Here is a 27836-nt window from a genome sequence, read left to right as displayed (position 1 = left end):
CACAATCAAGTTCTATACCACTTCTCTGATCGAACAGTGACTGAGCTCTTGAACTGGGACACATATTGCACAGGCAGAACTATGAAACATCTCCCCTCTCACACACTCCAAGCCCTGTCTTCCAGCTGCTCTGCCCCCTCCCCCAAAATATCAATTTACTAGCTGGTGGAGGCCACAGAAACAGCAGAGAAGTGTCTAGCTATGTTCTTATCACTGGTTGCACAGTGATAAGGCATCTTTAGAAACCCTCCATGGTCTTGGAGGATGACACCAGTGCTCTGAGCCTGCTATAGGAACACAGCTAGATGGTTTTCTGCCACTCCCCATCATCCAGTAAACTGACATTGTGAGGAGGAAGGCTGTGAGGGAGTTTGTTTATTGCAAGTGGTCAGTAACAAGGCATGCAAGTCATTAACAAGATGCGAGCCAACATATCTAAGTGATGTAAAATTATTCCCAAGTATTTTTAATATATTTAAAATAGTTTCAAATTACTGCTGCATTGCTTAGTTTTGGAATGATAATGATTTCAAGTTTAAATTAAGTTACGCTCTTAACAAAGCAAAGGCTGAGTTCCTGCATTAGAGGTTATGATGCATAAATTTACAGTGATGGAGGTGCCATTGCTGATATGATACACGACCATGCTAGTGAATTTTGATGATACACAGCGGAGCTCCCATTGTCCAGAATGTCCTGTTGCTCAGTGGAGGTTTCCACTGTGCAAGATGTTACATTCTACAATGGGGGTTCCCACTGTGTATTGGAACATGCTATGCAATGGCCACCCTGATGGGTCTGCTGGTGCAATAGTCCAAGTGGAGTTGTTACTGCCTCCCCTTTACTGCTTTAAATACAGATATTGCACAACAGTATGATTCACCTTTACACAACTGTAAGTTGCTTTATAATGATGTAACTTCCCAAGGGGATGTCTGCCTAAGTTGCCCTATTAACATTACAACTATTTGAGGGTTTATGATCAAATAGTTTATAGATGAATGATCAAATTTACAATGATTTAAGGCATTATTTCTTCTATATTTCAAAACTGGGAATTATTTTGCCTTTCTTTGCTGTTACTGCAGCCGGCCTTCCATATCCATGGATTCTTCCTCCATGGAATCAACTATCCACGGTTTGAAAATATTCCAAAAGTATATACATGCCAAATAGCCAACCTTGATTCTGTTATTTTATATAATGGACACCATCTTACTATGCCACTTTATATGAGAGGACAATCAATGGATTTTAGTATCCATGGGGGTCCTGGAACCAAACCCCCACCGGATACCGAGGGCCCACAGTAAAAGGTGTTGCAAAAAATTAAGATTTATTAGTGAAATTAAACATGTTCATCAGTCTGAACTGGCCCTGATTTCATGCTTCTCTACTGAGTTACTATAGTACCAGTTAAAGTAATCCAGTCTAATGTTTTTTGTGCAAATGACCAGTCTGTCTGTTTATCCAGCATCCCAGCAAATGTAGGAATGTTGGAATAAGTCACTCCTGAATAGGGCTGGGGAAAGCTACTTATTTCTGGTTTGAATTTCATTCATATTCTTGGCCATCATTCCATCCCATTGCCACAGCAATCTTTTTAATATATACATATATATTTACAGTCATTCCTTCTGATTCACAGGGGATCCGTTTCAGACCCTCCCCACCACGAATTGGGAAAATCATCAATATTGGAGCCTCATTGATTGGAATGGGGAGGTGCCTTGGGTGTGGGTGCCATTATGTCCCTCCCAGCTTGCCATCCACGAAAGACCAAGGGACATGAATGGCAAGACCACGAATTGGGAGGGATGACTTTATTTGTATATTGAATATATTTAAATTTGCACTTTCTTTCAAAATACATACGGTACATACATGTATTTGCTCAAAACAAGCATTTGAAAGTGTGTTTGTCAGAGGTGGGTGTCACTTCCCAAGATCCCAGGGATGGAACCTCTGGAAGTTTCCCCAATCCTCATTTAAATAGTGAGGAAGTGTTTCACAGAATTCAGAAAGTACAAAATCCGACAGACAGCTCAGTTTCAATCTATTTACTAGTCTCTCAAGTGAGTTTCAGCTCATTTCAAATAGTAATTTATTAAGAGCTATTTTCTAAAGCAACCTTACTTCTGAAAAGAATAAAACTGTTTACCATAATTTATGAAGAAGACAGGTTTGGACCCCCCCTTCCTTTTTCAACATGTAATTGCTAAAATAATCTTGGGCATCTCTCATTCCTTTCAGGAGGCCTTGTGAGGGGAAAAATAATCTCCTTCTCCATGTAATATAATTAGATATTCTTCAGACATTGGCCTTTGGAGATCTGTGCAGTCATTATGAACTGTTCTTGGTATTTGATCTTTCCACATGGTATAGTATGAAAGAAGAATACTCCTTTATAGATAGATACAGATATAAAATGCATACAGTACCTTGCATTTCCACTAAATAAAAAGAAAAGGTGTTCAAGTGGCCAACAACACTAATACACAAGTAATAATAAAAGTTTGATTTGATCATAAAAGCCAATTGACCAAAAACAGAAATAAAAAACATATCAAAAGACAGAAGCAATACCCAGTTACAGTAAACCCACAGTAAAAACAGACTAGCTGAGATACCAGAAGCCTCACAGTATAGAAATATCTTTGGCTGCCAGATGACACACACAGGATGAATATAGCCTCCTTTTACAGGGAATCCCATGTTAGGGATGATGGGAGTTGCAGCTCTTCTCCTGGCTTTCACTCTCACCCCCCTGGTCAGCGGAAGAACAACCAGTTTGACCAGTAGCTCTGAGAATTGGCTGAAGATGTCTTCCAATCTTCTCTGCAGTCTGCTGGTTCTTGTTCAGCTCTCAAGACACCAGTCAACACAGTAGTCTTCTTAAAAAGATCTACTTTTATTCTAATATATACACTATGCACAAAACAATTCACTACTCACAAAACTCACACTACTATACTCCTCAATACCCACAAAAAGTATTGTCATACATTATTGCTTATATAGACATTTGTCTCTCTATTCATTATACAGTTGCCACCTCCTGGGCGTGTACATACATTATGATTGACATACCATACTTGGCTCAATCTAGACCTCACATTGCATCATACATTACTGTCCACTCAATGACTCTCAGGTGATATCAATTTGCACCTTTTCACTTTGTCATTGTCTCATATGTCCTTGGCTTTCAGGACCTTCTAATTACATTACTTACAACACCTGTGTGACAATTCAATAACTTTTGCTGTGTCATGTTAGTTTCAAATACATTCATATACATATTATATTTCTTGTGACTATATATCCCATGTGGCTTTTTCCTGACATCCCAGAGTATGGGAATTAACACCACAGGACCACTCTCAAGTACCCATCAGACATGTCTTCAAATGGTGGTGGCACTGAAAGAAAGTCTACTCTTAAATTCTTAAAAACTGGAAAAATACAGGCCAAGATCCTGCATCTGAAGGCACTGCTACAACAGTATAGTTCCTTTGCTATTGCTGCCAATGCGACTCCTCACCATCAAATCCATATCTTGTAAACTAGGCAGCACCCCAACTGAAGGGTTTCCATGGCACTGCCAACTACAGTGCTGGGAAGCAATGTCTGCAGCACTTTCCTGGTTGCAGGGCCTCTTGAGATGGGCAACTGGAGAGACTCCTTGGGGTTCTGCTGCAGCTGCTTGTCTCAACATGCTCTGCAATTGGGAGAGCAGTACAGTTGTCATTTTGCAGCACCTCAATATGCGGTGCCTCAAAAACCCTTCAACTGGGGTAATCCTTGGCTTAAGAGGTATTTTTGCGGGGAGGGGTGTCACATTTGGTAGTAACAACCATAAATGCAACTCTCAAAAAGTCATGGGATCCTAAGTCCAGCCTTTTTGTTGTTGTTGTTGTATCCTTTCAAGTCATTTCTGACTTATGGCAACTCTAAGACCCTATCATAGGGTGGGTTTCAATGGCTGAGAGGGGATTTGAACCTTGGTCTCCCAATGCCCAACACTCAAACCACTACACCATGCTGCAGTCTAGTATAGGTCTTTGAATTTTGAATTATGCTCCCAAACATATTGGCAGACAGTGAAGTTTCCTATTGAAGAAGTCACAATCCTCTCGTCCACTCACTCCACTCAACTGTCTGCTCTCTACATTCTTGACTACCTTGTTTCCAAAAGCTAGGTGAATTACGAAGTTGATAATGATGGGCCACACAGACCCTTTGCAGTAATTGTGGTTATTAAAAAGGGCCCACAGTTTATTCATCAGCTGTTGAAATGTTAACAGGAACAACAATTAAAAGTGACATCTAAAACTAACTACAGTGTTCACAGCAAAATGTACAAGGCCCTGATGAAATGGAAACCCATTAGCAGCACTCATTAATGAAGTGTAACATCAAAGTTGTGGAGGTCAAATAATCTTTAAATGATTAATGACTGTTCTGGTTCATTATTTTACTTGCTGCCTTTCCAAAGAAGAACGAGAGAGAATAGACTTTCCTATAACTTAGAATTCCTGCAAAATGTGACACTGTCACCAGGGTCATCTCTCTCTTTCTCTCTTTTCCTTTCTTATCAAGGCGAAATGTTAAGATATCCCGATATGTCTGATACGTGATCTACTTACAGGTACTGTAAAAATAAAACAGAACCTCATATAGCTTAAGTTGTTTTGCTAGTATTGTTTCAGACACCTCTCCTCTTCTATGAAGCCTCAAGCTAGGACTGGTCAGATAAGAGGAGAAAAAAACAATAGGCTATTTTAAAATTCTAGATATACAGTAATTAGTACAATCATGCATTGGGAAGGGTCAGAAAGTAATCTGAATTGCATTTTACTGTGAATTACTGGGTTTTGTACTTTTGGATGGGCTTATGGACTGAAACCATGGAGTTTATTGCACACATGTTTGTAAACGTTCCGAGGTCTCAATGGTAATGGAACGTAACGGATTTTATCGCATAGCCTCATTACCGAGACATTTGCAATGGGTTCCCGCTCTGTTCCGTTCGTGTAAAATGTCCCCGATGATTCTCTTCTGTCCTCCCTCATCAGTAAACGTTATGAGAATGGAAAATCCTCTGTGTGCGATATCCTAGGCGTTCCAATTGCATCCCCGTCCGATCCCTACAGTTATGATGGGCCATCATGATATCTTTCTTTTACCAGGTTCCCTTGCAAGATGTTTTAACGACTTTCATTCCTCAAAATTATAGAACATCTAGACATGTCTCTACATGAAAAATAAAGCAGGAAACAGTTTTTGATACCAGAAAAAGATTTCAGGTAGGTATGGTAGGTTTGGAATAATTGTCCTCTTTTACCATTGAGAAAATGTAGGACAAATTTTAGACCAAACTGTAGGACAAATGTAGGACAAAAGTAAGCCAAAAATGTTGGACCTTTTTCTGAAGCGTCCTACATTTTGGGCTTAGTTTTGTGCTGTATTTGTCCTACAGTTTGTTCTACATTTTGTCCTACATTTTATTCCTGGTAATAGAGGACAATTATGGCAACACAAAGGTAGGTATGCCTTAATTATACATAAGTGTCCTCCTTCTTCTCCATTCCTGCTCCGTTATCAGGTAACGGGAGATGGTATGGAGAAGGACCAACACATGAGAATCCATATTAGGATAGAACACACAGGGAACGAAAATGCCCCAAGCTTCCTTTGAAAACCGCGCACAATTTTCTTTGTAAACTGCGCATGCGCAAAGACAAGGGATGGTCGGGGCGTCATTGGGATGGGACCTGGCTGTGCGGTGATATCCGTTCACAGCGACGTCCAAAAACGACAACAGGCCGTTTTCTCCGTTAGCGGTGTGCGATAGCGATAATTCTTTTCGCGTTCACATAACGCTAAGAAGACTTAATGCAATATCATTCGTCGTCAGCCCATTTCCTGATCTGTCCACCTTGTCAACAGGAACGGAACGAGAAAACTGTGAGTGCGATAAGGTTCCATGTCATGCTTCAAATTTCACTCTTTTCCAAATAACAGTATTGTAATGGGATTCTTCAAACTAACAATGTGCACAAACATTTACATTTTGGAGGGGATGCTACAGATGAAAATACACGCATTGGTGAAAATAACATTAAAATTTTTGCTTGCAATTTTATGTGTACTAGGCAAAACCCCCACAAATATTCACATTGCTGGGACAGGCATGCACAAAATCTCATGCAACTTTTCATGTGGATATAAAATAGTGCAGGTGGTGTGGGAAACTTAAAGTCTAAAAGATTTGGGTGCAAAGCCAAAGCTGTTGATCAACTTAAAATCTCTATCAGTGAACTGGTAGTAGCCATTACATTATGGTTGTGATAAAGCCAGTATAGTCCTTTGCACTTTTAGAACACCATGTAAATTAAATAAAAGGTCACAGTTCTGCATAACTGACCCTTATTTTAAACAAAAATAATAAAACAGGGAAGTGTACATTTACATGGTTCATGTTTAACCCTCAATCTACATTTAACAACAGCAGATTTTTTTAAAAAAATCTAGAACTACTCCCAACTGCATATGAAATGTGATTACAATGGAAGATGTGCCTTTTAAGAGGAAAAAAGAGACACAGGTGAGAGAAGCTGAAGTCTTCCAGTGCTTCCCATTTACCTCCAGGTATCAGACCTCAATTGAGTGATAAATGATGCTAGAAAAGACAAGGCTGTAAGAGAGAGAGGAAAACTTAGCCCACCCAATCCATGTGTCCCCTTTGCTCTAAAAATGGCTTTGGATATAACTGGGGCAGGCCTGGATTTAAACAAAAGTACATAAAGCATATTGAATGTGGATATTGGAAACCAAAGTTCAAATCCTCACTTTGAAGCTTACTTTTCTAAACATAAGCAGTATCTCACTCCGGAAGTGAGTAGGGTATTTTTATCTGCCCGATCAAACAACTATGGGGCGTACCCATGTGGAAGCATATCCCTAGTTGGAGAAGGAATCACGGGGGCAAACGGGTGCTGCGCATGCAGTTCTTTCCCTTGATCCAGCTGCTGGGGCTGCGTGTCAGGAAATTGCCGAGAGTGCCAGTCAGCTATTTGGGGGAGTGGAAGCGCTGGATTTAGTTCGGTCTCCACGTGCCAAAGAGCTGATCAGCACCATTTCTGGCGGTTCTCTGCACATAGGCCAGAATGCTGCACAAAGATGCACCTTTCACCAGCTGTACCTGTCATGCCATAAGCAGACATTGACTACCGCTGTGTGCCAGACCTGCTCTTCCATGCAATTACCCCTACTTTTGAGGCACATGCTTTATTTTCCCACCAACATGCAAACATTGGATGGCATGCTACCTATGCATGGCACAAAAGAGAAGGCAGATGAAGCACTTGTAGGAAATGCTGCCATCTGTCTGTCTCTTCTCCTCACAAGAATTCTACATATGTTCCAGGGTTAGATCCTCACAAGTATTCTACATATGTTCCAGGGTAAGAATGGTTCAATTAAACTTGTTTATACCTTATACCCACATTTTGTAATGCATCCAGAATTCTGCAGTCAAGATTATGAACCATAAATGTTACTTTTGAATAAGTAGGCTGAGCCTACAAATAATTTGGAACACCTACACAGTAATCCAAAACCTGATTATTTTGCAAAATCTGAGAGTTCAATGTTGCAGAAAATAGCAGTTTAGTGGCAGTTTAGTCATCTATAAGATGACCAAGCCATGTTGACATAGGAATACAAGATCAGAGACCCTATATTTCTGTTGGCTTTCCACAGACAGTATCTGTGTATTTTCAAGAATGTTTATACAAGGAGATGTTCTGGGCTACCCTGGTTTTAACACAATGATGTGATAGGACAACATAGGTATAACCTAGGTAGAGCTATAAATTGAGTCTCAAAAGATCTGCAATGTAACAGTAAGATTTTCTTTCTTGACTGGAAAAAACTGACATGTTCACTAGAGAGACGTTGTAAAGCAGTGGGGGGGGGGGCTCAGTAAGACCACCTGCTTGTCAAAATTGTGCTTCTGTTATAACTCATAGGATCTGAGGCCTTGTCTATATGGGCCAAAAGGTCCATTTCCTCCCTGTTCTGATGTCACCCTGTTCAGATGACATACAGCCCAAACCCTGGTTCTGGTGTGAGCACTCCGGAAAACATCTGGCATGTTCTCCACCAGAACCAGGGTTTAACATACTTAAAAAGGAGTAAAGAAACCCTTAGCTATTGCTCCGGATTTTGCAGGAAGATTCAGAGCCCTTAGTTTCTGCACTGTGGCAGCTGTATTGGCCACTGAGTGCATCCGCCAGTCCCATGGGTCACTTATTCTGAAATCAGAACAAGGTGCCCATCATCTGACCATTGCTGGGTGGCTTGTTCTGGCCTCAGAAGTGGAAAACCTGTCACCATGGTGGATGCACTGGGTGGCCCTGTGGGATGCCTATGTAGACAGCCATGGTAGCACAAGAACAGAGGTAATGGGGGCAGATCAGGGCAGTTTTGGTTCCAGGATACTCTAGGCTGCCCCTGGAGTATCCTGGCCAGAGGCAAGACATGGCCTGAATCTCATTATGGGCACAATAATACATATTCAACAACATGCAGAGGGAAGGGAGAATTGGGAACATGTGTGACTGTTTGTGATCAATTTTTACTGACTAGATGGCAGCAGCCAATAACTGACAGGATACCTTCTAAGCTCACTCAGTGCAGAATAAAAAGTGCAGACAGAAACAGTACTTCATGTGATTAAAACAAAAATAAAAAACTTTCCATAGACATGCCCTTCAAAATAGCAAACCAGTCTTTAGTCATCCCACACTGAGATAAATCGAGAAATCACTCCTTCAGAAAATGTTTTGCTAATTTACATATGTGTGCACACACCCATTATACACATATGTCTACAACCTTCTGGGGAATAACAGGTTCCAGAGACAAAGAAACAAACCAAAGCCTGACTGGATGGAAAGCAAGTTATAGCATCACATACAAACTTCCTGACAGTAAGGGCTGTTCGACAGTGGAGTGTAGTGGAGTCTCCTTCCTTGGAGGTCTTCAAGCAGAAGCTGGATGGCCATCTGTTGGAGATGCTTTGATTTGGATTTCCTGCATGGCAGGGGGTTGGACTGGGTGGCCCTTGTGGTCTCTTCCAACTCTACGATTCTATCTTTTAAAGTCATTATTTTTCACACCTTCACTAGCCTTTCTTTCTTATCCTAAATTCTACCAGCCAGAGTGATGTGTGAAAAATGAAGAATGAGATGATGATGATGATAATAATAATAATAATAATAATAATAATAATAATAATAATAATATGTCCCAATTATAATTTAACCACATAACTTCAGCTGTCAAGAGGACAGTATAGAAATGAAATGATGTAGTGGTTTGAGTGTTGGCCTACAACTCTGGCGACCAGGGTTCAATTCCCACTTGGCCATGAAACCCACTGGCTGACCATGGGCAAGTCACATACTCTCAGCCTCAAGGAAAGGCAATGGGCAAACCTCTTCTGAACAAATCTTGCCAAGAAAACCCCATGATAGGTTCACCTTATGTTCTCCACAAATTGGAAATGACTTGAAGGCACACAACAACAAAAATGGGCAATAATTAATTGTGCATTAAAAAACACAATAAGAAGGTCCTTATGTCATTCAGATCTTATTATGAAAGACCACAATCCTGTTGAATGGTGTAATTATGCTGGTGTAGATGGTGCAGCAATAGTAGCAACGGGATAAAATGGCTGTTGTTGCAGCAGAGAAAACTGTTTTAAATAACTCAGGAATGCCACTAGCAGGAATTCAAACAGTCCAGAGGTCAAAAGCCAAACCAGGTGGATGGAGGCACAGAATCATAGTGCAGAAAAGCCATGGCCAGAAATCATAAGAATCAATACCAGGGGATCAGAGCCACGGGAGATATCTCCCACAGATGGTGTCCTATGTTCCTTCAACCCTGGACTCCAGCCTGACTTAGCTATACAAGCTGAGGATGGAACAAGAACAGCTGGGCCTGCTTTGATCATGCCACAGCTGTTTGCCTCTGTCCTGGACAAGCCTTATATGTGAGGCTTTGATGTGTCTATTGCCAGTCAAAGGGAGGCACAACAGCAATCTCTATCAGGAGATGAAGATGCCCTGCCAACCATGAAGTAGCACAGAAGCTGGAAAAGCTGTTTTCTCTAGCAGCTCTCCACTGGTCACCTACAGACCATGGCAAAAAAGTGCACTATGCAAGTACAAGAGACATAGGGCTCTTCCGCACAAGTCCCTTTCTCACAGCAGTCACCCAAGTAAAAATAAAATAAGAACATGCTGATTTCCAGGCAGCTATTATAGCACCTCTTTCATCTGCATCCCACTATGCTCTCCTTTAGTGCAATTCCAGAGCTCTGCTGACCCAACTGATGCTTTAAGTAGTAAAAAAGGGGAAAGAAAATAAATAAATAAATAGAAAAAACCAAGGGACTTCAGAATAGTAATGGGGAGGGGGGCAAAGGAAGAGACAGGGACACTGATACCACATGCCTGGCAATCACACAACTGCCCCGGGAGTGACATTTCGCACTTGGGGAGCTGCATGATTGCCAGGCCATTCAAGGGTTTTCCCCTGTGAATGAAGAGATGGGTGGGGGACAGGGCAGCTACAGATTGGAGGCCAAAACTGCTCCTTTCTTTGTGTACTTATAGTTAAAAAGCCACATGCAGTAATGTAACTAGCTTCCCGTTAGTGGGACAAATAGGAGTAAGTGACCTTATGGCTGTGCATGTCATTTGATCTCCGTCTGGGCATCGACAGGGGAAGTGTGGCCTTGTTGGTGCTCTTGGATATCTCAGCGGCTTTCGATACCATCGACCATGGTATCCTTCTGGAATGCCTGAGGGAGCTGGGTATCAGGGGCACAGCACTCCAGTGGTTCCGATCCTACCTCTCAGGTAGATTCCAGATGGTGAAGCTGGGAGACAGCTGCTCCTCTAAGAGGGAGCTGACATCTGGCGTCCCCCAAGGTGCCGTTCTGTCTCCCATGCTATTTAACATTTACATGAAACCACTGGGAGAGATCATTCGGAGGTATGGGGCGTGGTGTTATCAATATGCTGATGACACCCAAATATGTTTCTCTATGTCTCCGACTGTGTCAAAGGATGGCATCTCCCCTCTGAATGCCTGCCTAGAGTCGGTAATGGGCTGGATGAGGGAAAACAGACTCAGATTGAATCCAGAGAAAACGGAAGTACTGGTGATAGGTCCCTCAGGTCTAAGGAAGGAATTTTGCCAACCTGTCCTGGATGGGGTCACACTTCCCATGAAGGACAAAGTTCACAGTCTAGGAGTACTTCTGGACTCGTCCCTGCAATTGACATCTCAGGTAGATGCGATGGCCAGAAGTGCTTGCTATCAGCTTCGGCTGATACGTCAACTGCAACCCTACCTAGACCGAAGGGACCTTGAAACTGTGGTACATGCTCTGGTAATCTCTCGGTTAGATTTCTGTAATGCACTCTACATGGGGCTACCCTTGTACCAAGTTCGGAGGCTTCAATTAGTACAAAATATGGCAGCCAGATTGGTCACCGGTTCATCTAGGTTTGACCATATAACATCTATCTTGAAAGATCTTCATTGGCTTCCCATTCGCTTCCGGGCACAGTACAAGGTGTTGGTTATTACCTTTAAAGCACTATATGGCTTGGGCCCAGGTTACTTGTGGGATAGCATCTCCCTATATAATCTGCCCCACACTCTTAGAACACCAGGAAAAAAATTAATGGAAACAACGTCTACTAAATATGTGTCAACCTTGCAAAGGGCCTTTACTACAGCGGCTCCAAGATTGTGGAATAGCCTCCCAGAGGAGATTCGCTTGATAACCTCCCTGGAGTCATTCAGAAAGGCAGTTAAAATTGAACTTTTCCATCGAGCATACCCCCCTGATATGACATGACCAAGAATTTTCTGTCGTCTATGTCTGTTGAATTTATTAATTGGTAATTGTTGATGTTTTTAAGGAATTAATGGTTTTAATGGTTTACATGTGTGTGAATTGTACTGTATGTTTTGTACAATTTCAAGTAGTCTGTAACCCCACTTCGATCCATTGGGAGAGGCTGGAAAACATAAATAAATTATTATTATTATTATTATTATTATTATTATTATTATTATTATTATTATTTCTGGGGGGCTCTTGTGGAGCTTGGTATTCCCTTCCACCTTCTACAATGACCTGACTTATCCCTGGCCTCCCCTAGATTTATTGGTGAGCCACTGCAGTCCTCTTCCCATGGTCATTCTGTGGCTGGTAGAAAGCAGAGGGAGAATTGGAGAAGTATCGGGCTAGGCCCCTGTAGCTGGAAACAATGGTTACATCATCCATTGAGACCTCTGGAGGAACCCAGCAGATTTCAGTAATTCATCAGGCGTGGGATGCCAATAAGGGTGGTGGGAGGCTACTGTAGCTCAATGATGTCTTCCAGGGACGTAGCCAGGATTTTGGGAAGGGGGGGTCCAGACTAAGTGCCACCATTATAATGGGGTTTGGGTATGGCAGTGCAGTGGCACACACCATTCATTGTATATAACGGAATGGGGGGTCTGGACCCCCTGGACTCCTCCCTTGGCTAAGTCCTTGTGTCTTCACATGGCCAGCTGTAGTCACCAAAGAGAAATTTGAAAATATATACAACCTCCTTTTCTGTAAGGGTTTCAACAGAACACAGACAGGCACTCGCCAGTGACTCAACCATGTACGTATTATGCACTGGGAAGAGGGTGAATGGGATGGGAAGAGACAGGAATAGTGAAAGTTAAATCATTTGGCCAATTTTCATCATTCCTAGAAGAAGAAAAATGGCTTCCTTCCAAAATGTGAAGAGGGAAACCCAGGAAAGATTCCTGCGGGAAGAAAAAGAAAGAGGAACAGACAAGGCAGAAAAAGGAAGAATGCAAATGTGGTTTTCCATCTGCTGGGAAGATGCTGAAGAGGCTAAAGCAGCCTGAGAATCCTCTCACAGGAAAGCAATAGTGGAGTCTACTGTGTATACTTTGCAACAACAACAAAACCACCCTGGGAGCACAGTGCCCTATATGCTACAAAGGCCATGGGTGGCCTGCGGAACAGAGAGTGAGTCTATGTGGATGAGGATGCTTGAGATCCTGATTTACTGCAATTTGTACTCCTGCCTACTTACTTCCTTTCCTTATGCTCTGTGCAGGCCTTCTCTCTGGTTTACTAGCCCAGAAGCAAAACTGGTCCAAGATACAATAGTCTGCATATCTTCCTGTACTAGATTGACACACTTTGAACTTGATTTGTGACCAGATCTTGGAAATTTTACTTTCTGTACTATAGCTCCTCAGATCCTCCAGCTACCATGGGTATCACATGATTCTGAAAGTTGTGGTCCAAAAAAGTAATTTGCCCAGTCTCTGTTTGTGATATCATTCTCACCAACCTTTCTATGAAAACAGCACAGTCAGTGCCCACATTAAAAAGTCTTTACACCTGTTTTCTAACATTGTCAAATTACAGCAATAGTTGTCTATAAAAAGAGGGAGTAGATAGTGAAACAGGACAAAAGAGCATGTAGGATTAAACAGAGTGGCTGGCAGATATAGGTAGCATGGATTTATTGATCATCACACTCCAGTTATGGAATTCTTTTCCATTAGAGATCTCGCTGTCTTCTACACATCAATCTTCCAGGTGCCAGTTGAAAACATATTGGCTGGTATTCTTTTGGGAAGATGAATCTTCATAAACTAACTTATGATTAGATATAGCTGAACTGTGCATTGCACAATATATTACAATGTATTCTTAGGAGGAGGATGGAGACATAGGCCCTATACAGACGGGCCTGAAAGGCTGGCCTGTGGGCAGAGTCAGGGTGCAGCGTGCTGATGCCACATGTCCCAACTCCACCCCCCCCAGGGTGCCATGATGCCGTGTGTCACTCCAGAAGGTGTGTGGCATCATGATGCACCTCCAGTGCTGCGTCCAGATAACACAGCGCCAAAGGGGAACAATACAGCCATGCGGCCATGGCTATGCTGCCCTTTGGAGGGCACAAAATTGAGCCACTTTTTGCGGCTTGTTTTTGCGGCCTCCAAAGGCCAGATCAGGGCTGCAGTGTGTATCAGTGATGTAGCTCCCTCATCGTAAAGTTATGCCTTTGATGCATAATCTCAGCCATTGATTTGCAGAGATTATGGAGAAATAATGTAACCACAGTCAGCCCTCTGTATCCAAGAAGCCTCAGTTTAAAAATATTTTAAATATAAATTCCAAAAAGCAAACCTTGATTTTACCATTTAACATTAGGAACACCAGCTTACTATGCCACTGTATATTGAACATGGATTTTGTTATCCATGGGGGGTTCTGGAACGCAACCCCAGCAAATGCCAAGAGTGTGTTTGTGTGCGTGTGCAGGTGCACACGTGCCTTCAACTAGTTTCTGATATATGGCAACCCTAAGGCAAACCTATCATGGGATTTTCTGGCCAAGATTCATTCAGAGGAGATTTGCCATTACCTTCCCCTGAGGCTGAGAGAGTGTGACTTGCCCAACATTACCCAGTGGATTTCATGGCTGAGTGGGAAATCGAGCCCTGGTCTCCAGAAATGTAGTCCAGCACTCAAACCACTATGCCAAGCTGGGTCTCTAGGATCCACTGTAATTGATTTGTCCTTGACTGCTGCTCTTTGTATTGCTTTTTAGTATATAGTTTGCATTTTATTATTTGTGATTTGAACTATAGTTTTAATGTAATACTGCCAGCCACCCTGAGGTACAAGGGCGGGGAAAGACTCAAACAACCAAGCAAGCAAACAAAAATAAATAAAACTAATGGCGTCACAGCTGAAACATGCAGCCAACCCTGTGCCATCTATACATTTGGAAGAGCAAATGAAAGGGATCTCTATTACAACAAGTATCCATGGTATCTGAAGCTCTGGGAAGATCAGGATTGTTGCTTCCATGTGTGAATCAGTGCTTGAAAAATATGCTTTTTGAAGTACATTTCCAGAATCTCCCAGCCAGCTTGGCCAGTTGTAGTTCAAACAATTAATTTTTCCAAACTCCAAGATATACAAAGTTGTCTCACTGAATTCACACTGGGGCCAGAATTTGCAGGTTCTATCCTATTGCCCTCTCCATGCTTTTGGTGTACATAGAGAAGGGGAAGTTGTGAACAGCTCAACTTTATTTACTCAGAGAAAATAATACTGCAAATTCAGATAAATAAGTCATCATATAAATCTCAACGGGTTTCATAAGGAAATGTGAATCAGACTGCAAACAAAGGCTGCAATTCTATACTCATTTCCTTAGAACAGGGCCTGATTGAATTCAGTGGGATTTATGTCAGAGTAAAGTCCATAATCAGAAGTAGTCACTGGTGCATCTCAAAAGTAAGTGATTTGTGGATTGCAACTTCCATCCAATGACAGATTTTTCAGCAACTTGGCTGTCTACAGAATTAACGTCAATCTAGACTGTTGTTCTCAATCAATTACTTGCAAATTGAGGTTTTTTTTAATAAACTTCAGTTTAGTGCACTATAATATACTTTAACACTAGATTTGTCGACTTACAAAAAATCAAAATAGATGGCATTATGGCTAAAATCCATAAACTACTTAAACCATCTGTCAGCTCAATAAACAGCCCAGTTAAAAGTGAAGTTATTGGATTTCTTCCCAGTTAAGACTAGCAAAGTCAGTAGGGCTTTGCTAAACTGTATCCAGTCCAAAGTGTGCGCAAAGGAGTTGCAGGTTTGTATCACAAAGTTAAAGTGCAGTTTCCCACCCTTAGCAGTTCAGGAATCATGGAATAAACTGCATGGCCTTTCAAACTGCAATTATTTTCTGCTGGAGATACCTGAGAATAGGATAGATTTCAACAGCCTTGAAATCAACATTTTTACAAAATATCTATTTTAGATGTAGCTGCTGGGGGACTTTTACAGTCCCTACATAGTTTTCTTCAACTATATAGGGATTGAGGATTGATTTATTAAACTATATAGGAATATGAACTAATCATGAATGCATAACTCAAGGTTATACATTTGTAACTGCAATAATGAATTCTGGCCCCTGTCTTTTGCAGGGGGCTAGGACAATGTCCCCCCCCCTTTTTTTCTTTTCCCCCCCCCCCCCCGGGCATTCACATATCTGCCCTCATTCCAAGCTCCATCTCTGCAAGCTTTTACTCAGCACCCAAAAAGAACCATAGTTCCAAGAGTTTGCTGGGGAGACAAACTAATATTAAATCAATTTAGGTTTGTGGTATAGATATACTCCATATTTTATTTTTATATTTATAAATTGATTTTCAAATCCTCAGGGTCCTTGGTCCTGTAGAAAGCAAGAGTACAACCATACCTGTACAAAGGACTATGTGTCTACAGTGGGTAAGGGTCACAGTGACAGATAGCAAAGGACGTTATCCCCTCGTCTTGCTCAGTCTGTTTCTTCCTTACGTAGAACTAATATTTCCAGGTTGAGTACACTTCTTCTCAACCTTGATCTGAAACATTCTCTAGCTATCTGTGACTTCTCAGTTATATCTCCCCCTTCTCTCTCATTCCAGACAAGAGTTCCTATGATAAGCATATTTCCTTTTACTTAAAATGGTCTTTGCATTCATTTCAAGCACCAGCTTCCATGCATAATCTCCAGGCTCCATGGATGCCAACGGGATGACAGTGTCATAGTGGATGAAAAGGTCAGGCTAGTCCTCTTGATGACCAATGGCTTCTGCACGATCAGGACTGTGGGCCAAGCCATTGGTGGTGTTTGTTATCTATCTGCCTTTAATATTAGCACACTCTTTGTCTTTGGGCAGGGAAAATAGAAAACATTGCAGGGGAGCTGGCTATTTGGACTGAACTGGTGCCAAGGCAACAGAAAGCATTCTCATGGGAAAGATGATGAGTGAGCAGAAATGAGGAAAGGGAACTTTATTTCCTTACAGTTCATTTGGCCAGCGGAGGGAGTCAGCAGTCTGTTGGAGGTTTGTTCCTCTTCAGTCCTCTTTAGTACTGAGTTGGCCTTCCCGGGAGGTGTCTTACCAGCAGGAAGAGGAAAGGTTGAGATTGTGTTCAGCACCACCACGCAGACAGCCACCACATCCCATAACTTCATCTTAGATTCCCTTCCAGCGCAGGACCCTGGCAAAGGGGAGACAGGACATTAGTTTTTGCCTCTTTTTTCTGATCTCCACCCATACTACTCATGCTCCTGTACTCTCTTCTACCTTCATCTAGCCAGCCTTTTGTAAACTGCCAACCCCACTCCATGATAGAAGAACCCTGGCATTTTCACATTCCGCCTAATACTAAGCAAAGCACTCAGCTTGTGTTTATCAGTAGTGGTAATAAATTGTCTCCCTGGCTGTCTCTGTGACTCAGCGTCTGCTCAGGGAAGGACTGAAGGGATTGGATTCTCTTTGCAGGCTCTGGAGAAGATATCATAAGATGCAGTACAGAAATGATGGCCAAGTCCAGTATGAGAACATAGCACTCTTAGGCTGCTGCTAGGCCCATCTACTGATGCCTGCACTGGGCTATCTGGTGGCTGGGTATACCTGCAGCTTGGAAAATTAACACTGGGGACTAAAACTTCCACTAGGCCCTGGACAGAAGATGCTAAATTTGTAGTTCCAAAATGCAACATTCCCCTGTTGATGATCTACAATGTCTCCTCCCATTATGGTTTAAACTGGGTCGTGATCTGGTTTAAACCACCATGGTTCCCACTTAATTCGAATCAATAAAGTGATTCGGAAACGGGGCCCATGGTTTCTACTCATTTACCCTAGGTTAATCCATTTAACCCACATCAAAAAAGATGCTGGTAAAATGGGGTGATTTGGGCTGAATTGATTTATTTGGAAATAAATTGATTCAGTTCAAGTGGGAACCAGGCAGATTTGAATCGGATTCAAATCTGCCCTGGTTCCCACTGGCAGTGGCTTCCCTGGCCTCCATGCCTGCTTTGTCCTCAGTCCTCCCAGCCTGCCTCTCTCCTTCTGCCCTGGCCTCTCTTCCACCCCAGGTATGGCCAAGAGGACGGAGGGGGGCATAGTGAGAAAGCTGCGGCTGTTGCTTCCTGCACCGATTCTTGAAACTGGCACAAACATAGTGGGAATCGGAGCAGGAAGCGAATCAAGAGGTAAGTGGAAATAACCCTCTAGTGTAGTATCTACAGTGGCCATGCACCCTACTTTATACAGGACAATCCTGCATTGGAAGGCCTGCCCAATCCAAATTCTTGATGAAGGATAAAGAATCCTAAGAAGAGAACAGAAAGCCAGCATGGTACAGCGGTTTGGGTTTTGGAATAGGATTCTGGAGACCAGGGCTTGAATCCCCTCTTGGCCACGGAAATCCATTGGGTAACCTTAGGCACGTCACACTCTCTAGTCGCACAGGAAGGCAATAACAAACCTCCTCTGAACAAATCTTGCCAAGAAAGCCCCATGATAGGGTTGCTATAAGTCAGAAGGAATTAGAAGGCATACAACAACAGCAACAACAGAAGAGTGGTCACCTACCCACCAGCACTTAGCACCTGGTCAGCAGACACAGAGGTCACAGTCACAGCCTTTCCCACAAATGTAAGGGGTAGTCCATTTATATTTGACATAGTAATCATTTCTAAACCTAGACACATAAATCAGCACATGCAGGTTATATATCTATATGCCACAACCCCACATTCAGAGCAACAGTTAAATGGCCACTCTAGCAGCATCACTTTGAATTACTGCAGAAATGAGTTACTGGCAGCAGGAACAAAATACTCAGAACTGTTGTGAATGCTGCTGCTGCAGTCCACGGACCTATGTTTCCTTCCCATTAGTACAATAGTATAATGATTCCACTTTAATCACCATGATGCATTTCTTGAAATAATGAGATCCTAAGTTGGTGCACTAGAGCTCTCTGCCAGAGAATTCAAAATACTTTTAAAGAAGGTCTGTAGCTCAGTGGCAGAACACACATATTGTTTGCTAAAAGTACCAGGTTCAATCCATTGCTTCTCCAGGTAGGGCTGGAAAAAAATACCATCCAAATCCTTGGTGAAGACAATTTTGAGCTATATGGGTCAATGGCAGCTCCTTTATTTATTTCTAGGATATATATCCCACCTTTTTCCCAAAATGAGATTCCTTACTCAGGAGGAGAGTTGTATACTTAGTACTCTTGAGTTCTATCTGAACACATGCCCAAATATGATCAGATTTAGAAGACACCTATTTTAAAATATATTGAGAAAAGAGAAGGAGAATATGTGGCCCTTTGGTTGTGGTTAAACTACATTTCTCGTGTTCCCTTATCACTGATGGCTTAGGACTGATGGGAGTTGCAGTTGGCCAACTTCTGGAGGGTCAGATATAACCTCTCTTCAATCTAGATCCTTCATTCCGAATCTAGATATAGATTCTACCTTGGCTCTACAGGAAATGAAAATTTCAAAGCATCATGTACTTGGAAATTCAACATCTTGCTTCAGTCCAATTGACAAATAACAGTGCTTAGATTTAACCTCCCAGCTCCATGGCTAAATTAACAAGGTTGTGGGATAGGCAAGTTATACTAGTGTTTTGCAACATATGGGTAAAGCTGTCATATGTGGTTTCAGGGCTTTTGCCAAAAGCTTCTGAGTTTGTGGTGAATGAGAAAAAGAGAGCTGTGAATGGGGCAGTGGAAAGAATCTGTGCAAAGGCTGTGAACTTCATTTTTGTCTTCCTCCCAAGGAGAAGATAAACTTTTCTCAACATGAGAGACAAGTTGGGAGAAAAGTGGACAGGACAATTTTCCCTGAGTGTACTCTGTTGAACTACAATTCCCAAACATTCCTAGTCAATAGCCTGGAGAGTTCTTGGAGCCATATTCTGCCATAGCAAGAGTTTAAAATTTTCCAGTTTTGAAAAGACTGAGGTAGAAGATGTGAGGCTAACTTTTTAATTCGATGGCAAACATAGCCTCCAATAGCTACTGTTGTTCTTGTGTACCTTCATGTCGACTACAACATATGGCCATCCAAGGATTTTCTTGGCAGAATGTATTCAGAAAATGTTTGCTGTTGCCAGAGAGTGCATGACTTGTCAAAGGTCACCCTTTAGGTATCCATCGTTGAACAGGGATGTGAAGCTTGGTTCTGAGCTGTAGTCAAACTGCTATGCCACATTGGCTCTCTACACCAAATTGGTATTATCAAGCTTTCAGGACAGTGGGATGGTGAATCATATCCAGATTTTAGTCTGAACTCTGTAAAGTCCTATCAATTTGGCAGGAAAAAAATTGAAATGTAAGATATAAGATGAGTGACACCTGGCTTGACAACAGTATATACGAAAGGGATCTAGGAGTCTTAGTAGATCACAAGCTGAACATGAGTCAACAGTGGTAGAATTCAAAGGTATAGCCATGTTAGCCTGTCAAATCAATAGATTTGTCACACTGTTGACTCACTACATGGAAAGATCTTGTAGCACCTTTGAGACTAACTGAAAGAAAGAAATTGGCAGCATGAGCTTTCGTAAACTTCAGTCTACTTCTTCAGATGCATTACAAATCCTTTGTAATTTGTATTGACAGCCTCACACACCACTGGCATATATATGTCCTGGTGGTGCAGTGGTTAAATGGCTGTACTACAGCCACTCACTCAAAACCATAAAGCAGGGGTAGGCAACCTGCGGCCCGCGGGCCAGATGCGGCCCGACAAGGTCTTGGGACCGGCCTCAGCCTGGTCCTGCCGCCGATTGCCACCGGGGCCTTTGGGGGCAATTGTCTATAGAAGCCTCAGAAACATGCATTTATATTAAAAAAATTTAAAAATCAGCAAATTTTTTCGCATGTCCTCCATTTTTTTAAAAAAAGTGTCTTCCATTTGAAAATTTTGTCCTACATTTGTCCTGGTTTATTTATATATTTAAATTTTTCAAAAAAATTATTTAATTATTTATTTTTTGGCTTCGCCCCCCCAGTTGTCTGAGGGACAGCAACCCGGCCCCCGGATCAAAAAGGTTGCCTACCCCTGCCATAAAGATTGTGAGTTCAATACTAGCCAGGGCTCAAGCTTGACTCAAGCTTGCATCCTTCCAAGGTCACTAAAATGAGTACCCAGCATGTTGGGGGCAATAAACTATAAACTGCTTAGAGACTGCTCAGTTCAGTATGAAGTGGTATATAAATGAAGCTGCTATTGCTGTGTCTGTACCTGGCTTCCACTCCACCAAATGCATCTGAGGAAATAGACTGAAGTCTTCGAAAGCTCATGCTGCCAATTTCTTTCTTTCAGTTAGTCTCAAAGGTGCTACAAGATCTTTCAGTTTGACGCAGCCTCTAAAAAAGCCAATGCAATTCTAGGACATATTAATAGGAGTACAGTGTCTAGATCAAGGGAAGTAATAGTACCACTCTATTTTGCTTTAGTCAGACTTCACCTGGAATGTGTCTAATTCATGGCATCACAATTCAAGAAGGATGTGGATGGGTGACCAAAATGGTGAAAGGGAGTTGGATGTGTTTAGCCTGGGGAAGAGCAGATTAAGAGGGGACATGATAGCCATGTCTAAATATTTGAAGGAATGTCATACTGAGGATAAAACAAGCTTGTTTTCTGTTGCTCCAGAGATTAGGACCTGGAGCAATTGATTCAAGCTTCAGGAAAAGAGATTGCACCTAAACTTTAGGAAGAACTTCTTGATGGTTACTGCTATTCAACAGTGGAACCCTCAGAGAGTGGTAGAGTCTCCTTCTTTTGAGATTTTTAAACAGAGGCTGGATGGCCATCTGTCAGGTGTGCTTTGATTCTGTGTTCCTGCATGGCATTGGGTTGGACTGGATGGCCTTTGGTAAGGGGCTGACAGAGTTTAGCTCCCTTAATGTTTGGTTTAAAAGCCAAAATGGATTTGCCACCCAGTTAACATGGAAGCTACCAGCAGCCATAGGTGCAGAGTATCATGTGGACAAGAAAAGAATGCTCTACAAATATTAAAAATCTAGCATGCTCTGTTCTCCTTTCCAGCTGTTTACTTTATAAGAAATAACTTCCAAAAAGAGAGGTTTCAGGGCTTAAATATACCTGGACTGTACCCATTCCATGATCTGAGAACCAGATGTGCAGTTTCCTGATGGACTGAGGCCCTTTGCTGCAGTGTGAAAAGTTACTTTTTGGCGCTACAACTTGCATCGGTCATGTGGGTAGGGATTCTAGGAGCTATAGTTGGTAAAAAGTAACGTTCCCAAGCTTTCCTCTTTGCCCATGATGATGGGGCCTCTCCTTTTCACTGCCTCTGTGCCTTGTTATCAGCATTCAGAACACTTTTCATGGCTCCAATATAACTTTCTGGTTTTGTACTCTTGTACTTTTTTTTAAAAAGGGGGAATTCAGACTGGGCTACAGCAAAACGGCCTTGATCCATTTACATAAAGAAGGATCCCTTGGCTTTCACATCAAAGAACTAGTGATTTGGCAACTTTAAGTCATAAAACATTATATGGGTACCATTCATGCCTGGTAAAATGGGAACAGGGATGGAGGGGGGCATGGGGGGAGTCATCTGCGAAGTTGGAAGAACATGTAACTCTCTTTTGGCTGCATTTTCCGATCCTGGTTGAAACTGTTATCCATCCTGCAAACAGGCAATCTGGGACCAATCAGGCATTTCCCATCCTTTCAGCTTGTTCACCAGAACAGGCTGGTGTGCAGACTGCATTAAATTCCACTGCAAATATTTCAAACTGCAGTTTGTAGCTCTGTCAGAGATGAATTTCTGACTCATTTGCTATTGAGATACTCCATGCTGATCAAAAATCAACAAAGCAAGAGTGCTAGCAGGTGGTTCATTAGGATCACTATGTACCCCCACCCCATGTTGCAGTGGTTTGAATGTTGGACTAGGAATCTGGGAGATCAGGGTTTGAATCCCTGCTTAGTCATGGGATCCAGGGCAGGTCATGCTCTCTCAGCCTAAGAAGGTAGCAGTAGTAAACCTGCCCCAAGTAAACCTTCCCAAGATAATGGTAGGGTAGTGTAGTCATAGGTCAGAGTTGGCTAGAAGGCACATAACAACTATGTAGTGTCCCTCCATCTATTTCCACAGTCAAGGCGTACCCCTCCAATGATGAAAAAGGTTATTTATCTGTGTGAGGAGTGCCTTTTCCCTCGCCATGGAGCCAAGGTAAAGTGTTTTTCCCCCCAAAGTGGAAGCTCTGCACCCCACAGCGTTTCCCAGCTAGACAGACTGGTGGCCATGCTGGCTAGGGAGCTCTGAAAATTTTAGTCCCAAAAAGCCATTTTTGCAAATTCTGACATGGAATGATCACAATCACTCTCCTCAAAGCGTGGATTAGGGCTTCTAAGGCAAAGGACATGAATTCTGAATGACCCGGAGATCCAACACCTCTTCCAGCGCTTGGATTTCAACTGGATTACAGCCTCATCCGCAACCCATTGAAGATGAGACGTTTGGATTTAATCCGACTGGCAGCACATCCTGAACCAATTAGATCGGCCTAAACTACACATGACACACGTAGAGGGCAGCTTTTCTCCTGCAGAGTTTCAAATGCCTGTTTACTCGTTAATTTTGGCAGACTACTACTTTCAAGTAGTGGTTTAAAACCTGCTATTTGCCCTGGCCTGGAATCTTGAAGCACATCACCAGAAACAGATCCCTTTAAACCTTTGGGATATACATTAGGACACTTGTTTGCTTTATTTTATTATTAATAAATCTATGCCACACGTTTTCTGACAAGCCACCATATAGGGAAGCTACAGAAAGAAAATAAAACCGTCAAAACCCTGTTTATAATGCTGGAAAGCATGTAGCAGTCTAGATCAGCCCATCAGACAGTATTCAACTGCAACTCCCAGCATTCCTCATAATTAGCTATAGTAATTAGGGCTAGTTTCTAAATGATAATTTTTTAACAGGTTTTCCTGAGGACAAGTGAGTAGAGGCCAGAAATTGTGAATGTTAGCATCTTCTAACTACAGTTCCCATAAATCCTTGGGCCTGTAGTTTTGGGGGGCTTGTTGTAGTCCAAAAGGTAACCTTTCTAAACTCTGCCTCCTACTCTCTGGCTACGTTGGTTCAGGGATTCTGGAAGCTGTAGCCCAAACAGTACATTTGCCATGCAAAGGTGAGGGACAATTGTATTTCTGGAGGAAGGAGTCTACAACTGAGATATGAATTGGGAGAAAGCCCTTTTTTGCATGTCTGACAAAAATAGTTATGTGGCTAGTGATCTCCACAGGAGAATCTCCTGCAGAAATGGGGGATTCTGAGAACTTTCATCCAGAAAAGTTAGTTTCCCAAGCTCTGGTTTCAACACCAAGCTACCTATTCTTTCTGATACCCGGGGCCTGATTCACATTGCTGCACTCTCTGAGCCTCAGAAGAAGGCAAATCCCCCTGAACAAATATAGCCAAGAACACTCTGTGATAGGTTCACCTTAGGGTTGCCATTAGTCATAAATGACTTGACACCCTGTGATAGGTTCACCTTAGGGTTGCCATTAGTCATAAATGACTTGAAGGCACACAACAACAACAGCATCGAGATGTTGGACTGCAAATACAAACAGCCACAATCAGCATAGCCTGTAACAAGGGAGGATGGGGGCCGTACAACATCATCTTGAGGGCTACTTTGCCACACAAAGCTGCTTAACCCCTTCTCTTCTAGCTGTTCTACCAAAATGTCCCCTTAGCTGCTTTGCCTTTGAGGGAAAAATCAAAGTGGAGACTAACTTATTAGTTGTTTTTACAGTTTGTATTTTAACTGCATAACTTGCTTAATTTTGTATAGTTTATATTATACGACTTTTAGATTGTAGTACGCCATTCGCAGGTTATATGCTGTTTTGATGATGCCTGTAAAGTGCCATGCAAATTTATGGCACTACATAAACAAACATTAGTAATAATAATAATACCATACTTGAGTTTTTTCCTTGAGACACAGCCTGCATTTTATGAAAGAAAAAAACAGGAGACAAAATAAATGCAAGCAGGCCTTCATTTGTACTTTTTATCTTCATAGAGTAAACATCTACCCCAAACATCAAAAAAGGCTTAGAGTACTTTAAAAGACGAACAGGTTTTATTTGGCATGGGCTGTAGCCCACTTCATTGGAGGCATGAAATACTGCTGAATGTTTGCATTCACAAGTGCATTCTGTTATGTGCTAGGACCTCACACATTCCACCATCTGAAGCCTAAAATGGCACGGCCCAGACATTGGCTTGAAAACTAAGCAGCTGTTTCAGTTTCAACTCTCAATAGAATCGCTTCTTGGAGAATTATGTTTCTCGCTCAATCATCATGAAGTACATTGTAACTCAGCCTTTAGAAAAGGGAGAAGGCAGCAAGAGAATAATGTCCCCAAGATGCACATTGTCCTATTGGTTACACACAGAATGCATAGCAAGCTAAAACACTCTCCAAGCAGAAAAGCCAGCATGGTGTATTGGTTAAAGCAGGGGTCTGCAACCCACAGCCCGCGGGCCGCATGCGGCCCGCCAAGGCCTAGGGACCAGCCCCAGCCTGGCCCTGCCACAGATTGCCGCCGGGGCCTTTGGCCTCCCGTGCAAGAGCACAGGGGCTTTGTGTGCGGGGCAAGTGGCGGGCAAGGGGGGCAAGAAGGAGCAAGTGGGGGCAAGCGGTGGGTAAGGGGGGCAAGGAGGAGCAAGTGGGGGAAAGCAGCGGGCAAGGGGGCAAGGAGGAGCAAGTGGGGGAAGTGGTGGGCAAGGGGGGCAAAGGCGGGAGCAAAGTGGGGCAAGGCCGCGGGCAAGGAGCAAGCGGAGCAGTGGGGGAGCGGCAGGCAAGCAAGGAGGAGCAAGTGGGGGCAAGCGGCAGGCAAGGGGGGCGAGGAGCAAGTGGGGGAAGCAGCGGGCAAGGGGGAGCAAGTGGCGAGCAAGGGGGAGCAATTGTGTATAGAAGCCTCCGAAACATGCATTTATATTAACATTTTTTAAAAAATCAGTTTTTTTGTGTGTGTCCTCCATTTTTTTTATTAAAAAAGTGCCCTCCATTTTAAATTTTTGCCCTACATTTGTCCCGGTTTATTTAATTAATTTTTTAAAAAATTATTTAATTATTTTTTTTGGCTTCGGCCCCCGAGTTGTCTGAGGGACAGCAACCCGGCCCCCGGGTCAAAAAGGTTGCCTACCCCTGGGTTAAAGTGATGGACTGGGAATATAGGCAGGGTACAGACTGCCAGAAAGAGGTGCCTCCCCAGCGCCTCTCCTTGCTCCGCAAGAGCGTCGCAGCAACCAAATTGCATGCCGCTGTTGCGGAGAAAAAAAGCGCCTGGAAGCGGCTTCTTTTTGCGGTGCCGCTGCAACACCACAAAGCACCAGAGCTGGCATGGTGATGTCGCAGCTGCGCTGCCCTGTCTGAAAGCAGTGCAGCCGCGACATCACCGTTACACGCCCTGTCTGGTGAGCGTGCCGCATCTGTGGTGCCCTCATCATATGCAAAGGTTGCCGGGCATGTGGGCGTTCTGCCTACCAGGCAACCCTCACGCGTGATGAGGGCGCCGCAAGGGCCCATCTGTTCCGGGCTATAGAATCAGTTTGAAGAGACCACAATCCAACCTCCTGCCATGCAGGAATACACAATCAAAGCACAAATGGCCATCCAGCCTCTGTTTAAAAATCTCCAAAGAAGAAGACTCTACCATACTCTGAGTGTGCTCCACTGCCAAACAGCTCTTACTATCAGGCTTCAAATCAAGCCATAGAAGCCCATTTGGACAAGCTGCGTTCTCTTAACCCTAGAGGAAGGCAATGGCAAACCTTCACTGAATAAATCTTGGTAAGAAAACCTATTATGGTGTCACCATAAGTCACATTCAATTGAAGCCACATAGCAACCAAAAATGAGAACATTTAAACCAAGATCCAGGGATGTGACACCTCATTGGCTTCAACAAGGAAGCAGAATTTGGATTAATGGATTTGATAAGGTCTAGCTTGGAGCTTTTCTAAGTGAACTTAAATTCCCAGCTTTGCTTAACTAGCTACTGGCATTGGTTCAAAATACACAAAGCAATCTAGTAGCACCTTTGACACTAAATGGGAAGACAAAATGTATAGCAAACGCTTCCAGGAGCTCAAAGGGGAAACTGCATTTCATTATTATCTTTTTTAAGGAACCCAGGTATCTCTATTAATACTATGGCAGTGGCATGGAGTTTTAGACTAAGAGCATGTGTGTACATTGCAAAGATGAAATTCAATCAAGTGTACTTTCCCTCAGCAAGAATATGCAGTGAGAGAAGATGATGCACCTACTATTTACCCCTCGTGCAGTTTACTTTGTGGCTGTCAAATGGTAACTCAAAGCAGCTCCAAAGGGACTATATAAAATGTAGGGCAAAGTACTGAAAAATGGTTCAAGCCATTTCTATCTAACCTAAACTGCTGCTGCCACACTGCAGAAATTCCAGAATTCCACAGCATTGAGACATGGCTGTTAAAGTGGTGTAAAACTGCTTTAATCTTGCAGCCTTGGTACACTGAAAGGTGGAGGCTCCCCCAGATTTCTAGCAATGGTATTCCCTCTGCCTCTGGAGTTCTTAACCTGTGGTTTTCAGAAGGTCAGTGAACAAGTTGCAGAAAGAGAAATAACAAGAACCACCAACACACTGGTTCCCCCTCTCCATCCTCAATTTTCCTCTTGTTAATTTGAAAATTGCATTTAACTCTGGGCTGCCAAGTGTTCTTTATTATGATTGTTTCCTATATAAGTATTGAAAATCTTTTGATTTTATATAGATTGAATATGATACA

General features: G+C 42.7%; 1 protein-coding gene across 2 annotated transcripts in view; it reads right to left on the bottom strand.

Moving 5' to 3' along the window:
* GDNF (glial cell derived neurotrophic factor) overlaps positions 1–27836 on the bottom strand; it is a 37907-nt gene that overhangs the window by 761 nt on the left and 9310 nt on the right. Inside the window, exon 2 of one of the 2 annotated variants that reach the window (XM_042453821.1) lies at positions 16990–17187. In XM_042453821.1, coding sequence (XP_042309755.1) covers positions 16990–17161 — 172 coding nt within the window. In that variant the 5' untranslated portion in view covers positions 17162–17187. The remainder of the gene's footprint in view (positions 1–16989; positions 17188–27836) is intronic. The other variant, XM_042453822.1, reaches the window with a different exon arrangement.

This window comes from Sceloporus undulatus, chromosome 2, assembly GCF_019175285.1.
Source record: "Sceloporus undulatus isolate JIND9_A2432 ecotype Alabama chromosome 2, SceUnd_v1.1, whole genome shotgun sequence".
Classification (NCBI taxonomy): domain Eukaryota; kingdom Metazoa; phylum Chordata; class Lepidosauria; order Squamata; family Phrynosomatidae; genus Sceloporus; species Sceloporus undulatus.
The sequence above is the reverse complement of the archived record's forward strand: the minus strand, read 5'-3'. Positions and strand labels throughout refer to the sequence as shown.